The following is a 15,969-nucleotide window of genomic DNA, read 5'->3' as shown; positions in this document are numbered from 1 at the left end:
GCCTGAGAAATTTGGAAGTCTTTACAATGGAATAATACGTGCCTACCCCCAGCCTTGGGGAAGTCTGCATTAATAAAGCTCCTTTTCGCTACCCACCCTGGAGTCCTCTAAGCAGGTGCTTGAAGCCAGCCAGCTTGTGGCCACAGTTTGCGCTGTCCCTGGGGGAAACCTACATGCCTGCTGGGAAGTAGCAGGGCAGCACTGAGGGTTGTCCCTCCTGGCTGTCAACAACCTAGCTGGCACCCTGAGGAAGTTTCTTGGTGCCAGGCAGGCCCACCTCCCTGGCGATGAAGCAATTACGGGCTGTTGCTTCTCTTTTAAAAGCACCCAGCCCAACTCGCTCCCTTCATTCAACACAGAGGGAGGGCATCTGCAGAGTCCTCGCTCACCCACCCACACTGCCATGGAGTGGGCTTCAAAACTGGTAGGTGCCTGGCTTTCTTTGTGCCTCTTTTTATTTACTTTCTATTTATTAACAGCCTGATGAGCTTGTTTGCTTTGGGAAGTGTAAACTTTGCCTGGGTGAACTATTGCTTTCAGGGCCTGGCACTGAGGAGACAAAAATGACCTCCCAGAGAGAGAGGGGGGGGTGGGGAAATAAAGAAAGGATCCCATAGAAGGAAGCACAGATGGGGACAAAATGGACAGCAGTTAAGAATGTCGTGGGAATGGTTGACTTGTGCATATAAAGTTCTTCTGCTTATGGTGAGGCATGGGGGAGAAATTCAGTTCACTGCACGTTAAAAGGTGAACCGAGTTAATCCACACATCCCAAGACAATATACAAACCAAAACACAGCCATCCTACAAAATTCGGACTTCTCTGAATTTTGCAGTGCAGTTCTCCAGGCAACTAATGTGTACAAAGCTGCATATTATAGGGTAACACACCCATAGAAATGCATATTCTGTTGGGAATAGAAAAATGCATTGTATTAGGGGGAATTGCTCTGCAAAATGTCTATTAGGCAAGATCGCGTATAAAAATGTGTCTATGAGGAGAAATTTGCACTGAAAGTGCTGATGAGGATGATTTTGAAGAACAATTTGCAAACTGAGATCACCTTGATGGGGGAGCATCCTCTCTCTGGGCTCTTCCACTCTGGTCATTGAGCATTTTATTCTAATTATATGACAAGCATTCGTCTGGATTTGCTGGTGGGCATTTATACATCTTCCCGATAACCATTTGTTTATTCCACACTTTTCAATGTTTCTCATTGCCACTTTCCTAATAGCAAAATAATTGCAGCTGCACTAGGGTGACAGAGTGCGCTAATCTACTTTAACTAAATTTCCCCAAAGCCAATTTCATCCCTCCTGCAAAATGCTGACAGTTTTGGGGCTCCCTCTGTGTCCCAGCTTTGACTAAATTACTTGAAAGGGGACAAGTGCTAGTGACTAGCTATACAAGGAGTCTATAGTGAACCTTTGGCCCTCCCAGATGTTGCTGAACTACAACTCCCATAAGTCTTAGCAAAATGGCCAATGGCTAGGGATGCTGGGAGTTGCAGTTCAGTAACCTCTGGAGAGCCAAAGGTGCCCCTGAGTTGTATGATGAAAAGTACCCAGTGTGCTTTCTTTTCTTCCTCTCCAGATGGTTTTCTGTGCTATCTGCCTTTCCTTCACATTTGATGCCTCCAGAGAAACAAAAGAGCAAAGCAAGGGAGCTAAAGGAAAGAAGAGAGGATCAGCAAAAGCCAAAGTTCAGCACCTGAAGGCTCAGGAATCCTCACCTGACCCGGTGCTGAGAGTAAACCCAGAGGCTTCCACAGACTACACCCTCGTGGAGGATTACGAGCGGAGCATCCATGAGATGGTTAGCCAGCTGCGGAACAGCTCCGAACCTCTGGAGAGCAAGTGCCAGGTCAACCTGAGGCTCTGGATGTCCAACAAGAGGAGCCTGTCTCCGTGGGCCTACAGGTGAGATAGAGCAGGTCTCAAGGCACTGTGGTTGCCCCACACAGGTCTTCTCGCAAGCCTATCTCTACAAGACAAAAAATTGTGCCCCGGCTGCATTTTGCTTTCTGTGTGGTATTCAACCAAGCAGTGGTTCCCAATAGGTGGTCCGTGGACCCCCTCTGTGGCACCATTCATATAACAAAAACTACCACACAGAGATCAAAATTGTCAAAAGTAGGGGCTTGGCTTTTGAAAACCAAGCTAATTGGGAACTACTGACAGAGAGCCAACAGCATGATAACTGGTCTCTATGCTATTTGTCTGTGTGGTGGTGTGTGTTGGGGGGGGGTATATTTGCTTCTCTTTTGAACTCAGACCCTTCTGCTGGAGACAGAAGGAAGTGGGCTGGCAACAAGTGCCCCCCACCTGTCCCGTGCAGGCCACAACCTGCTTCAACACTTGGAGTGCCATCACACATGGTCAAGAGGCACCTTGGATCTCCTAGCAAGGAGCTAGGATTTGTTTGTAATTGGTTTAAAAACAATTATGTTATCTAATCAACCATTTCCCACCCTATTGTGGCCTATCCAAGGGTTGTGGCATTCTCATATGTCACTCATTAACATATGCTAATTAATTCCTATATTTAATACTGCCCTAGCTTAAGACTCAGCCAAGAAAATGCCAGCAAGGTAGCAGAAAAACTTGATAGCATTGGCCCGATTTTGTGGCACTCTATCCCCGCCTTGTGGTGCTATTGAAAGTGCATGAATGTGTCGCTTTTCTGAAGGGCTCAACAGAGACATTTCACTCACCTTTTTAAGAACCAGAGACCACATAACTCTGATGGATTCAGCACTGCATAAAATCAATTCCTTTCTGGGCCTTGTGGTTGTAGTTTGACCATGACAGAAGGAACAACTTGGACCGAGGCAGTTTACCACATCAGGTTACCTGGGACCTTTGGCACATGAAGCCACTGCTGTTTCCTCGACATCTGGTTTCACCAGCTCAATGAACTGCCCTCTGCATGGAGTGACTAAAGCTGTGTTGTGTCAATGGGTAGTACCAGTCTGAGGCCTACACTCGGACAGAACCATTTGAAGCAGTAAAGGCTTCCAAGTTCTTCTGAATATGCCTCTGGCACAGGGACTTCAAAAACAGTAGCATGCATTACAGAGTTAGGATCACATGTGTCTCTGTATGCTTTTGGGTGGGAAACAGATTCTACTACCTCATTTCCAAGCTATGCAGAGTGGGGCTTGGCTCAAACATCACAGCAGAGGCAGTTAAAGAAATCTACCCGTGGGGCACAGAATTCTGATTATTTCTGAGGCTGCACTAAATGGTCCTCTGCAAGCCTAGGACCACAGTGTTCCTCAGGACATGCCTGCAAACATCACTTCAAAGGTAGGTGTTGCTTTGAACTTTCCCCCTCATAGGGCGCAAGGACACCCCCTCCATTTCTCTTTGTTCACAGGTGTTTTGCTCTGCAGGCACCATTCCTTTATTGCTATTGTTGTGGCACGAATGCCTACCATCGTATGGCCATTAGAAACTGGAGCATGCACCATGGTACTTGATGCCAAGGTCTTCCTACATCAAGTAGGTCCTCCTACATTTTATGGGCCTCTCTGGGAGGGTTCAGCAAGTCACCTCCTGTCACACATCCCAGTGCATGTTCACTGAGTTAACTTACACATGCACTGGAAGGTGCTATGGTAGATGGTGGTTGTTACCCCAAAATTCTGGAGCGCCGCTAGGTATGTATGTGACCTGCCTTCCTATCCTCAGTAGCCCCACCCCCTCTGCCCCCCAAATGAATGTGCTTATTCTGATGTCAGCACGTTTCCACTCCAGGATCAACCACGACGCAGCACGAATCCCAGCCAACATCCCAGAGGCACACTGCCTGTGTGCTGGGTGCATCAATCCCTTCACCATGCAGGAAGACCGCACCATGGTCAGCATCCCCATCCACAGCAAAATCCCAGTGCGCCGACTGCTGTGTGAGCCAAGCAACCCCAGCCGGAAGAAGAAGAAGAGGTGCCGCAAGGAGTACAAGACCGTGATGGAGACCATTGCTGTGGGCTGCACTTGCATCTTCTGAGAACCCCCAGAGAGCAGAGCTGCTATTCCTGCTTCGGGTTCCTTAAGGGTTAGTAGCGCTCCCATCTTCCTAGCCTCATCTTCCCCTTCCATTCTCCCAGAACGTGCTTTTTCTCCTGCCAAGATGAGGGAAGGTCCATGTGCTTCCAGAGGCCAAAGCTGCTTTCGTTGGACTCCTTCTCTCCCATAAGCCACAGAGAGGCTGACAGCACAACATGCACACAGCAAGAAATTAGAATCGCAGAGCTGGAACGGACCTTGAGGATCATCTGGTCCAACTCTCTGCAATGCAGGAATATGCAGCTGACCTGAATGGGGATCAAACCCACAACCGTGAGTGCTTTCTGTATCACACAAATGGTAATTAACTGTATCCGACCTGGATCCAGAGCAAATTGCTTCATTTCACCCTAAGAGCTCCGAATCTATAGTCACTGGTGCCAGTTTTTACTCTTTGCCAGGCACGCCTGCTCAATCAGGAGTTCAGCAGAAAGGGAAGCTGCTGTGTGACTGCTGCGAAGGAAGGCGATCCAGCGAAGGTGCAGCGGCTTCAACCATCTTGCCCTCCATCTGGGGCTCCAAGCCCTTTAGCACTGGCTTGACGGCTGCTCAATTTGCAAGCTGACTCTGCAGCCCATCTGCTGGAGTTGCTCAGGGCTTAGGCCAGGATGACGTCACCATGCAAAGAGGCCCTTCCATGTCCTCCTCCCTACTGGGTTGCACTACCAAAATGGAGCCTTTGACAGGATACATCTTCTGTGTCAGCTGAAGGCCCAAAGCTAGGCCACTGCTCTTTTGACAGTGCCCTGCTGCCTTCTGTGTGGGAGCAGGAGAGTCTGTACTTGCTGTGCTTGGTGGAGAAGGAGAGGCCTTTCAAGGCTACTTGGCAGGCTCTTATACACCTCACACAAAACTAACAAGGAGATGTCTTATCTTAATAGCAAGCAGTTCTCAGAGTCCTGTGCTGGCAGCCCTGTTCACAGGGCCTAGGTATCAGCAAAATGCTTGGCCAGGGAACAAGCACCGCAGCTTTGGCACGTGTGGCAAAGACTAAATAGACTCAGGAGGCAGCAAGAGATCCTCAGGCAACCCATTATTCATGACACCCCAGAGACAAGGACCATGGCCATTTTGGGAACCCGCAACCCTTCTGCACATATCAGAAGCAGCATCCCTTGGTGCAGAGCCACAGCTCGCTGACAAGAACCCAGGGGTTTTTTTTTTGTACGCTCAAAGGTGCCAGGTTTAACCACAGGCAGCTCTGTTAAAATGGTTCTCAGGCAGCAGAGCTGCCAATAGATCCCTGTCCGAGACTTTTGGGAAAGTGCACTCAGTGAACACAGACAAGGCTGGTTTTGATGGGCCAGTGGTCTGCCTTCGTGCAAGGCAGCATCACAGGCTAAGAAGTCCAGGACTAGGAAGGGTGGCGGTGGAGACAGTTCTGGCTTGTGGAAGGCAAGACCCTTAAGCAAAACAGTGCGAGAGAGAGGGAGCCACATGCTAAGGCAGGGGTGGTCAACCTGCAGCCCTCCAGAAGTTGGTGGATTACAACTCCCATCCTCCCTGACCACTGGCTCTTCTGGCTGTGGCTGATGTGAGTGTGAGTCCAGCAACACCTGAAGGCCACTCCTGAATCTATGTGGGGGCTGCCTTTGTGCCAGAATGCTGCAGCACTGGGGAGAAAACAATGGGTAGTTTTCCTTTCAGTTCACTCAGTTTCCCAGCATTTCACAGAGCAGCCCCATGCAAGTGCTCAGCTCTGCAGAACTTGATTAGAGAACGATATCAGCTCCTAGTAGCTTTGCCCTTTCTGGGAAATGGCAGAACTCACTGGCTGGTAATTTTGCTCAAGAGGAAACTTTGCTCTTGACAAGTCAGCAAGCTATCCCTTGACCATAGAAAGGAATCTAGGGGGTGAGCAGGGCTCTAGATCAGCAGCACGGCAAGGAGTACATTAGTCACCATTTCGGGAGCTACAGAATCAGCTCCAGAAAACAGCATACAGTACCAAATCAGGAAAGGTTCCAGGTGTTTATACAGCAATTCCTTCTGGTTTGGAAACAATGGAAACCATCTGCTTTTTTGCCATTAGGGGGATTATACCCTTCACCTCCCCCCCAATCATACACAGGGTAAGGCAACATCAGCCATTACCTGCAAGGATCTGAGGTGATCAGGGCAGTGGTTTATGCAGTTTCACATATGTACAGGCAGTCAGAGTCAAAAGGGTGTTAGAACCTGAGCTGTAGCCAAAACCAGGAGACCCAACTCAGGGCTCTCTAGCTGACTACAATTAGAGGCAAGTTCATGAAGCTTGGCAACAAAGCAAAAGGAACAACATTGTTTTGGATGGAAAACAGAAACACACAAAGACACAAAAAGGAGTCACATCAAAGACAGCGCTCTGCCCGTTCCCTTAAGTATAGAGGCCTATGCATAAAGAGAAAGGCCAACACAAATTAACTTGGGAGTCAGGACTGCAGAGGCTTAGGAGGCAATCCATCCATTCTAGGACAGGGTTTAGTTTTGCCCTGAACAGTCATGGATAGTGGCAGTGCATGGATATGGGACAGCAGGTAAGGAGCACTTAGCCTGAAGCAGAAAACCAGCCCATCAAGACTGGAATCAGTATATGATGCTCCCCATAAACCAGCTCAGGTCCCTTTCAAGAGGAAGCCTTACTAGCTGGGCACATGTAGATATTGACCCACAGACTCTTCGAAACATAGCAGGAAGGGGGATGCACTTATTGTAGACAATAGACACATGGGGATGTATGCCAAGTCTTCTGTTTCTCTCCTTGCTAAGCCTCCAGTGTAATCCTTCAATACCCCCCACCCCTACCCCAATACCCACCCTGCATGCACTAAAGGAGAGTTCCCTGGAAAGTCTTCTCTAGCAGCAACTGCTATAAAGTCACAGCTCGGTCTTCACTTTGTGCATCAGGTCCTTCTGGTCTATTTTCTCTAGGTCACGATTCCAGAAGTTGTAGGCTAAGAGGGCCACGTTTTTGGCTGCCACTGCAGCCATTTCCATTGAGCTGGCTGCCCACTCCATGCTGCTGAGGTAGTAGAGGTTATCGTGGAGGACAATGGGCGGGAGGCTCTTGGAAGACCCATAGTCAGGATAGGCCTGCCATTCTGTCACCTGGACAGAGTAGTAGGAACGGAACAGAGTCTTCAGCTCTTGCTTCTCCAAGGGGTGCTGGGAGTGGACTCGCCAGATGGCTGCCTCTTGGGGCTGCTTCCGCCGGAAGGTACTGGATATGTTGACGGGGCAAATGTTGTCCATGGAACTGAAGAAGAGGACAGGAGCATCTGTGGTGAGGATGCTGGCAAAGGGGAAGAGCTTTGGGTCTGGGAAGCCAAAATAAGAGGAGTTGAGGTAGCCATGGATGACAGAAGTGACCGTGGTGTGGAAGGTCCCTGGGAAGTCAGCAATGGGAGGGTCAAAGTTCTGGAAGCTGATGTTGCTCTTGTTATTATGCAGTGGAGCAGCAATGACCACGATGTCATAGAAGCTAGAGCCTTGGCCTTCCTCGTCCTCATAGTGTACCTGGTAGAAGGTTTTTCCTTCTGGAAAGAGTGGAGAGAGAGAGAGCGCTCAAAACAGCAACTCAAATACACAACAACTACCCTCACATCCTGCTGAAGGTTTTAAGGAGCTAAAGGGGTAAGACCTAGAAGTTGGAAAGCTTCTTCAACAATCTGCCAAGGCTCTGTGGTTCTCCATGTTCCTTAGTTAACCCCTTCCCCTCTGTTTCTTATTATTTTCTTGTTGTTGCTGGTTTAAGCTTCCAGACCCTGCCTGGTGAGCTAGACCAGATACATAGAGTTGATATACATTTTGCACAAGTAACAGATATAAGAGTAAAGAGCGACTATATTTCTGACTGTCCACTAGTAAGCAGGTGGGGAATCTTCTCACCTTCTGTGTACACAGATGCAAGTGATACTAGGCAAGACCAAAATACTGGAGCATATGAAAGCGAGGGTGTGTACGTCTACGGATGTCTCAGCCTTGGGTACACCATCGAAAGGAGCACTGTTAACTATTAACACCAGATCTGGCTGATAAGCTGCAGGAAGGGTGACCAAGGTGCTACTTCTCCAGATGTTATTGGACTCCAATTCCTATCAGCCCCAGCCAGCATTGGCCAGCGGTCAAGGATCAAGGGAGTTTGTAGTCAAGCAGCAGCATCTGGCAGTACTCAACAGCTTGTGAGATAGCAAGCATGAGACTGTAAGGTTCACAGTGGCATAAAATGAAAGCATGTGAATGCAGCAGCAGCAGAACAATTGTGTTTTTCATACTGTAATTTTATGTTGCGAACTATCCTGAGATTTATGGATATACGGCAGCATTCAAATTTAATAAATAAAATTAATGTAACAATGATGTGTTTCAGCAAGCACTATTGGGCTAAGGCCAACTACGTCACACTCAAGAGTATACCCATTGATGTCAATGGATTTAAACAACTTGTCTACTGATGTCAATGGATATTCTCCGAGTATGGCTAATGCTGGATATTATCTACTGCCTATATAATTAACAAAAATAATGACATATAGGAAGGGATGAGGAATATGAAAAGGGTGGGAGTGCTTAAAGAGAAATACCTTTTGATAAAGATTCCTACTGTGAAGAAAACATAGCCTCTTAAGAATTTTTTCATATTTTTTTTTTAAAAAATGATCCAATACTAAATGATCCAGGTACATAAGGAGAGAGTTTTGTTGCTCCTCACTGACTGCATCACAAAAGAATTCAACTTGTCACACCTGCCTGGTCACATCTACATAAAGTAATCACAACGGTAATGAATGCACAACCGAGAGAGAACACTGGATTTTCCCAAGTATAAAATATTGTACTTTTTAGTGCTCAGAACAGTGGAGAAATGCAGAGTCTGTGCAGTAAATACGCATTGTTTATAATTTCTTGTGCAACCAACTGATCATCTGGAAAGGCGCTGAGACAAGTGAATAGCAAAGAAGGTCCCAAGACCCACTTCCTGCAGATTCTTGTCTGCAGGCATGTTCTGGCTCCTTCTTTGGAAGCATTTTCAAGACACAAGTAAGAAAATGTAAAGTTAAAGTGATCCCTCAACTTCACCCCTGCCATGCAAGGCCATTGGTGGTATACCAGCTGCTGTCCATAATAAGGTCTCTTAAGAGAAGTTCAACTGAATTGGAAAGTTTTAGTTCATGGGTAGGCAAACTAAGGCCCGGGGCCCAGATCTGGTCCCAGACCCATGGAAGGTCTGGGAATCAGCATGTTTTTACATGAGTAGAATATGCCCTTTTATTTAAAATGCATCTCTGGGTTATTTGTGGGGCATAGGAATTCATTCATTCTCCCGCCAAAAAAAAATATAGTCTGCCCCCCCACAAGGTCTCAGGGACAGTGGACCGGCCCCCTGATGATCCCTGTTTTAGTTCCTTAGGAGATCTGAGCTGGTCTCCTTCTCATCATTGTTTGCCAAACCCTGTCCTTGCCCAGCCAGCATGGCCAATGGTCAGTGATGATGGGAGTTATGCTCCAGCAACATCTGGAGGGCACCAGGTTGGTGACCCCTGATCTAGCTGACTTGATCTTCAAGGTCTCAAGCAAAGGTAGTGCCCAGTCCTGTTACCCAAGATATCCTGGTTCTCTTTCAGCTCTGAGCAGCTTACCTGAGTTGTGCAGAGAAATTGCTGTCACAGTAGCCTTAATTATGTTGGCTTTCGTCAGCTTCAGCAAGCCTGAACACACCAGGTTGTTGCCACCTTCCACAGACCACATGTTGCCCTGTGCCCCTGCTAGGGACATGGCCCCTGAAGATAGAAATACAGAGGGGTTAGGCGTCAAAATAATAATAAAGTAATGAAGACACCATTCCCTCTGGCAACATGTCTATTGAGATCAGTCTGTGCTCCACTGGAAAGAGACACCTTTGGCCTTGCTTGGTTGGTCTGCAGCAAGATAGCAAAAGGTGGCACTCACCTGCAAATGCAGGCACCAGTACTGACTGGCCATAGCTGGCACGGAGAATGGCCACAATGACCTCATCAATGAAGCGCTGTGTGATGCCCACCTCCAGCAGGGACTCTGCCACAGAGCGCTGTGTCATGTTGACAAACGTGTCCCCACCCAGCGAATGCAGGAGCTCCTCAAGGCGAGAAAACGCATAGCCATGGGCCTGGTATTTGTAGATCCTGCAGGACACAAAAAAGGAGGAGACAAATCTGGAGCAGCCAGGAGATCTAAAGGAAGTTCAGTGCATCTCTTCAGCCTAGCTGGAGACTTTCTGGGCTTAAAGGAGAAGGAGGTCCACCCTCTTTCCCTCTCCAGAGGTTCCACCACCTCCGTCACATACCTCATGAACTTCTCCATTACCTCCTCCACCCACATCTGTAGGCGCAGGAAGCTCATGCCGTAGTGCCACCAGAGTCGGAAGAGGTTCAGCAGGTACCAGTCTGTCTCCTCTAGGGCAAACTGCTCCCCGCTAAAGATGGCGCTCTTCCCAGCCAATTCTCGACGGTGCTTCAGCCCTAGGATAAGGGGACAATGAGGTAGAAGAGTAAGGCTACTTTCTGTCCTCTTTCATGAGTCAGGGAGCACAGGCAATGCAGCCTTCTGCTTTTACAACAATGTTTTGCAGATTTTGTACAGGCTACGAAACTTGGTCCGAATGCAATTGTTTCCAGTGTGATGATTGTACCCACACTCACCCAGCAGCTTAACAAAGTCCTGCATGTGTAGGTTGAGAGAGTGAATGGAGGCACCACCGATTTCATACTGCTGTTTGTTGACAGTGACCGTGGCCAGGCGGCCCCCAACGGTGTCCTTTTCGTACACGTCCAGTTGCACCTGTGGCCCAAAGTGCTGCTGCAGGAAGTGGGCCACCGAAGAGCCGCCAATCCCAGCTCCCACTACAGCTGCCAAGGCAAAAGCAGAGGGGCGAGGATAAGGCAGAGTAGATGCATGCCTACCTCCGACCACCCACCCCACTCCCCAAAGGACCAGCAGGTTGCTCATCTTACACACAGACCCTTAAACAATCCTTTGTCCTGCAGGGAGGATGCCACACAATGAAGAGGAAGGTTTTCCAACCCAGTCATTTGGCCTGATATTTTACACATGTTCTTCGCCAAATGAAAACTGTTGCTATGAAGCAAGGGAAAGTTCTGCAGAAGGCCACAGCAAGCTTTCATCTGAATCTCTCAACATGGTTAACTCTCTCTTCTCTCTCTCTCTCTCTCTCTCTCTCTCTCTCTCTCTCTCTGTGTGTGTGTGTGTGTGTGAGAGAGAGAGAGAGAGAGATGTGTGTACCAAGCTGCAGATTTATGCCAAATATCACATCAATTACTTTACATGGCAAGTTGCTGCTGCCTGCATATGCTCAAAAAATGTAGTAGTATTTTCTTTTAATTAAAAAAAACCTACAGAGCAAGAAAAAGCCCACCATGAATGATTTTAAGATTTTGATTGGTTCCAAAATGGTAGCCATGGAAGCATCTAGCAAAGTGACCCGAGTCCTGTGGTATCTTAAAGATCAACAAATGCTCTTGATGATTTTGTGCTCACTAAGTACAGGAAATCTTCATCAAAGTGGTCAGGTACACATTTCCCAGCTACAGAGTTAAGGCACCTTAAGGGAATAATAATAATAATAATAATAATAATAATAATAATAATAATAATAATAATAATAATAATTTATACCTCACCCATCTGGCTGGGTTTCCCCAGCCACTCTGTGTGGCTCCCAAGAGAATATTAATTATAATAATAAAGCAATAAAACATATTGTCCAAGCCCTGGTCCATGCAGGAAACCTGCTGCCGCAGCATTCCTCATATATGGCCAGCCAGCCTTTGCTTAAAAACTTCAACTGAAGGAAAGGCCACGACTTTCCAAGGCTTCCTGTTCTGCTCTGTTCCACTGGCAAACAGCCCCTACCACCAGGAGATCCTTCCTAATATTTAGCTGAAGCCCCCTTTCCCATTATCTAAACTCACTCAAGTTCAGAAGTCAGGGGTGATGAGTGGCTATAGAAAGAACTACAGTGGTACCTCGGGTTAAGAACTTAATTCGTTCTGGAGGTCTGTTCTTAACCTGAAACTGTTCTTAACCTGAAGCACCACTTTAGCTAATGGGGCCTCCTGCTGCCGCCGCACCGCCACCATGCGATTTCTGTTCTCATCCTGAAGCAAAGTTCTTAATCCGAGGTACTAATTCTGGGTTAGCAGAGTCTGTAACCTGAAGCGTCTGTAACCTGAAGTACCACTGTACTGTGTAAATCAGCCCCAAATGCCTCTCAAAGTCCAACATCCGCTGGCTACCCCTGAGCAAATTGCCATCTTATTCTTGTCAACAAAGGCTTTGTGTGCCTTTGTTATGGTGGCTGCTAGTATTATGAACAACTGCAATAATGACGAATCCTGGGACAAATGTCATACTGGAGAATGTGTGACTCAGTGGCGTAGCGTGGGTTGTCAGCATCGGGGCAAGACAAGTAATTTGCGCCCCCTAACCTGTGGATTTGCGCCCCCTAACCCGTGGATTTGCGCCCCCTAACCCTAACCCCCAGATGTTGCGCCCGGTGCGGCCGGCCCCCCCCCTGCACTCCCCACGCTACGCCACTGGTGTGACTAGCAGGCAAACACGGCCTGTGCTTAAGGGGAAAGGGCCATCACTCAGCTGCAGAGCAGGTTCAATCCCTGGCATATCCAGGTAGGGCTGGGAGATGTCTTCGTCCGGAAGCCTGAAGAGCTGCTGCCTGTCAGTGCGGACAATCCTGAGCTAAATGGACCAACAGTCTGGCAGCTTCCTATTTCGCCACTACAGAAGCATCCTTAATGCCAATTATTCAGCCCTAGCCTCCTGCATGCCCTGACAGGTCCGTGCAGCCTCATCCTCGGGACTATTTGTTTCGTATCTTACACACTTGTCTTCCCGCACACCCCCGTCGACAACCTCACACAGGACGGACGCCCGTTCCGTCCAGGAGGCCTCGCTTAGACGCGTAAAAACCCAAGCGCCCCGTGCTTGCGCGCCTGTGATTTCGACAGCAGCGCCTACCTATTTTGCCGGGCGGAGCATCCCCTGCCGCAGCGACGGGGGGCTCCCTCCGCATCACCCCTACAGCTACCACGGTGAGCAACAAAAGCAGCCGATGCGAGGCTGCCATCATGTTGGCAGCGGCGGCGGCGCAGGAGGCGGGAACGCAAAGCGCGACGTGCGCAGTTTACATGTCCGCGCAGCCGAGGTCCGGCTCGCTCGCCTGCCCGACGGCTTCTCGGTTGCGGGGCTGGCGGGGGAGCCTCTCGCCTCCGTCCACTCGCCAGCAGCGCTTCCCGAAGGAGCGAGGCGGGAGCAAGGGCTTGGCTTCGGCATTGGCTGCGCCTCTCGCAGCGCCGCCTTCTTCGCGGAGTGCAAGGGGCGAGAGGCGGCCTCCTTCAAGAGACGCCCCTTCTGAGCCGAGCGAGGATGCAACCTCGAACAGGGAACCCGCCGCCCGCCAGGCTTTCGGACTACAACTCCCGACATCCTCGACCGTCATTCATGAAGTGCAAGGGCTGACGGGAGTTGAAGGCGAAGCGCACCTGGAGGACCGGGGCTTCCCTTTGCTTGCAGCGCGCAATGGCCTCGAGGTTTGCCGCGTTAGGCTTTCTTCGCGAAGCGCGCAAATGCTTAAGCGCGATGCTTTCAGCTCTGAGTCTTGCTCCGATTCCCTTCCCCCCGTTCTTCATTTGCCATGCGGCTTCCCCGCTTAATTACCATTCATCATTTGCTGTTTTTCGAAGCTTAAAACTGGGAACTGTGCAGCCGTAAGCAGAAGCTCTTGCCGCCTTTTGTGGTCAGCCGTGGATCCGCGCCTTTCCTAGGAAGACGTGCTGGTTCTTTTGAACTCAGCTTGCAAGGGGAACGGCCCAACTCTGCAGCCGATCTCCATCTTTGCATCTCCTGTAGCTTTAAGAGGGGTGGGCCACCGAGGTGCCATTTTTGCCAGCCCTGTCTTGGGTGTAAACATCCAAGGTGGGGCGCCTGCTTGCTTGGAAGGGTTGGTTTGCTTTTCACACACTTCGAAGCTTCCCGTGCAGGCATCACTGAATAAATAGGGGATTTCGACATTCGGGTTGCAAGTGTAAAAAGCACTGCCTGCCGAGTTCAGCACATGCTGCTGGTTAACCTGATGGCGAAGCAGAGAGAGCTGGCTTCAGGCACTTGGACCTTCAGCAGACCAACTCAAGTGTCTGAAAACGTGACATGAATGCTGACAACATCAACATCGCCCTGTGGGAATCCCTGCAAAGAGCTAATAATAATCCAAAGCATTTAACCAGAGTGCATTTTAGGCTAGCGTGCTCTTTTATTTAATACTGAAGAAATTAAACATTGGATAGTGGCTGTTGCCATGGTGCCTGCAGAATATAACCCCTCTGGCATGTATGCTAAATCAAAACAAACACAGTTAAATTACCTTTTTCCCAAGATTCCGGCTGATTTCAAAATGGCAAGAAATCAAACATTTCTAAATTTCTGACTGGGCACATCCTCTTTAGGAGGCATTCAAAGTCAATACCACATGTTTCAGTCTTGTAAAGGTAACTTTTATTTGTAAGAATATGGTGCAGAGTGATTTCAATACATTGTTATGTTCTGAACAACTTGATTTGTCTTCCTTACCCAGCAAAAGCAAAAACTTTTGGTTTAATAAATGCAGCATTCAACTGTATGGATTTGTATTGTACACATAAATAGCTCGCCGCTTTTTTGAGCAAGTCAACAACTGGAAGACAAACACTGTAATCTGTGTGTTTTCTTGGAAACAAGCCCTTTGTACTCAGCGGGTCTTGCTCAGTTCACAGGCTGCAGTTCAAGATGCAATTTAAATCTTATTTCCTATGAACTTCTGAGCAAACATGCATGACTGTGCTGGAAAAATATTTTGTTCTTTTGCCTTGGGGGAAAAAAAATACAAATCTATTTTAAATTAGAAATGTGCTCTAACAATCTCTTATATTGCTCTAAGGATCATTCACTTATAGCCCAAAGTTGCCCCCCCCCCAAATTGGTGATGCAGATAACCCTTTGTGGATTAATTCAGTTCATGTACATCTGCCTGAGAATATGCCAGAGGTGGTTTTAGGGTAGCGTGCCTGGTTTGGTCATATTGGGTGCCGCCCTGCAGGGGGCGCCACAACAATGCTGTAGAATCAAGCGCAAGTAGTGGGAGGGGGCACTGAATTTTAGTGTTGCCGCTGAAATCTGAGAGCCCAAAGTCCACTGCTGAATATGCTCACATGAAACACCACTTCTTTCTGACTAACTAACACAAGAATGTATATGGTAGGAAGGAAATCCTGGAAATAAATACCAACTTGAATCATTTTTATAATTTCAGAGTCAAGAGATCTCTCTCTTGACAGTACAGACAAACCTAATACAAATAACATGGGAGCCAGCAGCATCTGGAACTTTCAGCTGATGAATTCTAACCAAACTTAGACAAGATAGCAAGACAGGACAAAACTCCTCTGAAAAAGGAAGTGGGTGTGAGTCAAAAATAAGGCCACCCTCACAAAGATTCATTTCTTTGAACTTTCACCTAGGGTTCAGAATGAAGCCAACATGTTGGGTTACCTCAATCGTCTCTCAAATAGAGTTAGGATTTTTCACGCTTGCATGTTTAGCTTACCTGTCACACAAAAACTGATCAGAATCAAGCATCCACTTGTTTACAGAATGATACCAATTTATTCTCTAGCTGGAAGTCCCCTTAAAACTTAGGCTGAAACTCTGATCTGATCATTTTCTTGCTATTTTTACTGAAATTAGCTGAAGTACACTTTGCATAGACACTTTCTCTTTTTTTTTAAAAAAATGCTAAATAAAAAACAAATCATATATTTTGATGTCTAATCTAGTAGTCTCCGAATCCAGATTTTTCACAGTGCCATCTGGAGA

At 48.0% G+C, this 15,969-nt stretch overlaps 2 protein-coding genes and 1 long non-coding RNA gene across 3 annotated transcripts; 1 reads left to right on the top strand and 2 right to left on the bottom strand.

Moving 5' to 3' along the window:
• Window positions 1–272: 272 nt before the first annotated feature.
• On the top strand, window positions 273–5,897 carry IL17B (interleukin 17B). The gene is made up of 3 exons (XM_081179012.1): window positions 273–424; window positions 1,598–1,923; window positions 3,763–5,897. Exons 1-3 carry the CDS (start codon window positions 404–406, stop codon window positions 4,010–4,012), a joined length of 597 nt encoding a protein of 198 aa, XP_081035138.1. The 5' UTR covers window positions 273–403; the 3' UTR covers window positions 4,013–5,897.
• Window positions 5,898–6,154: 257 nt separating this feature from the next.
• PCYOX1L (prenylcysteine oxidase 1 like) lies at window positions 6,155–13,444 on the bottom strand. The gene is made up of 6 exons (XM_081178595.1): window positions 13,081–13,444; window positions 10,728–10,934; window positions 10,373–10,547; window positions 10,000–10,211; window positions 9,690–9,830; window positions 6,155–7,586 (listed from the first exon to the last, which is right to left on the bottom strand). The coding sequence occupies exons 1-6, from the start codon at window positions 13,190–13,192 to the stop codon at window positions 6,928–6,930; spliced, it is 1,506 nt and encodes a 501-aa protein (XP_081034721.1). The 5' UTR covers window positions 13,193–13,444; the 3' UTR covers window positions 6,155–6,927.
• Window positions 13,445–14,590: 1,146 nt separating this feature from the next.
• On the bottom strand, window positions 14,591–15,964 carry LOC308578616. Its single transcript, XR_014004037.1, has 2 exons — window positions 15,450–15,964; window positions 14,591–15,417 (listed from the first exon to the last, which is right to left on the bottom strand). It is a non-coding gene; the product is annotated as an uncharacterized lncRNA (long non-coding RNA).
• Between the last annotated feature and the right edge of the window lie 5 nt (window positions 15,965–15,969).

This window comes from Podarcis bocagei, assembly GCF_964188305.1.
Source record: "Podarcis bocagei genome assembly, chromosome: 2".
Lineage (NCBI taxonomy): Eukaryota > Metazoa > Chordata > Lepidosauria > Squamata > Lacertidae > Podarcis > Podarcis bocagei.
This window is presented reverse-complemented; position numbering and strand designations above follow the sequence as displayed.

Excerpts from the sequence above, each read along its gene's own strand:
- IL17B (XM_081179012.1), top strand. The coding sequence starts at position 404 with ATGGAGTGGGCTTCAAAACTG. Across the intron at positions 425-1,597 it reads TGGAGTGGGCTTCAAAACTG|ATGGTTTTCTGTGCTATCTG; the intron begins GTAGGTGCCTGG and ends CTTCCTCTCCAG. Across the intron at positions 1,924-3,762 it reads CTGTCTCCGTGGGCCTACAG|GATCAACCACGACGCAGCAC; the intron begins GTGAGATAGAGC and ends TTTCCACTCCAG.
- PCYOX1L (XM_081178595.1), bottom strand. The coding sequence starts at position 13,192 with ATGATGGCAGCCTCGCATCGGCTGCTTTTGTTGCTCACCGTGGTAGCT. Across the intron at positions 9,831-9,999 it reads ACTGGTGCCTGCATTTGCAG|GGGCCATGTCCCTAGCAGGG; the intron begins GTGAGTGCCACC and ends TTCTATCTTCAG. Across the intron at positions 7,587-9,689 it reads AATTTCTCTGCACAACTCAG|AAGGAAAAACCTTCTACCAG; the intron begins GTAAGCTGCTCA and ends CACTCTTTCCAG.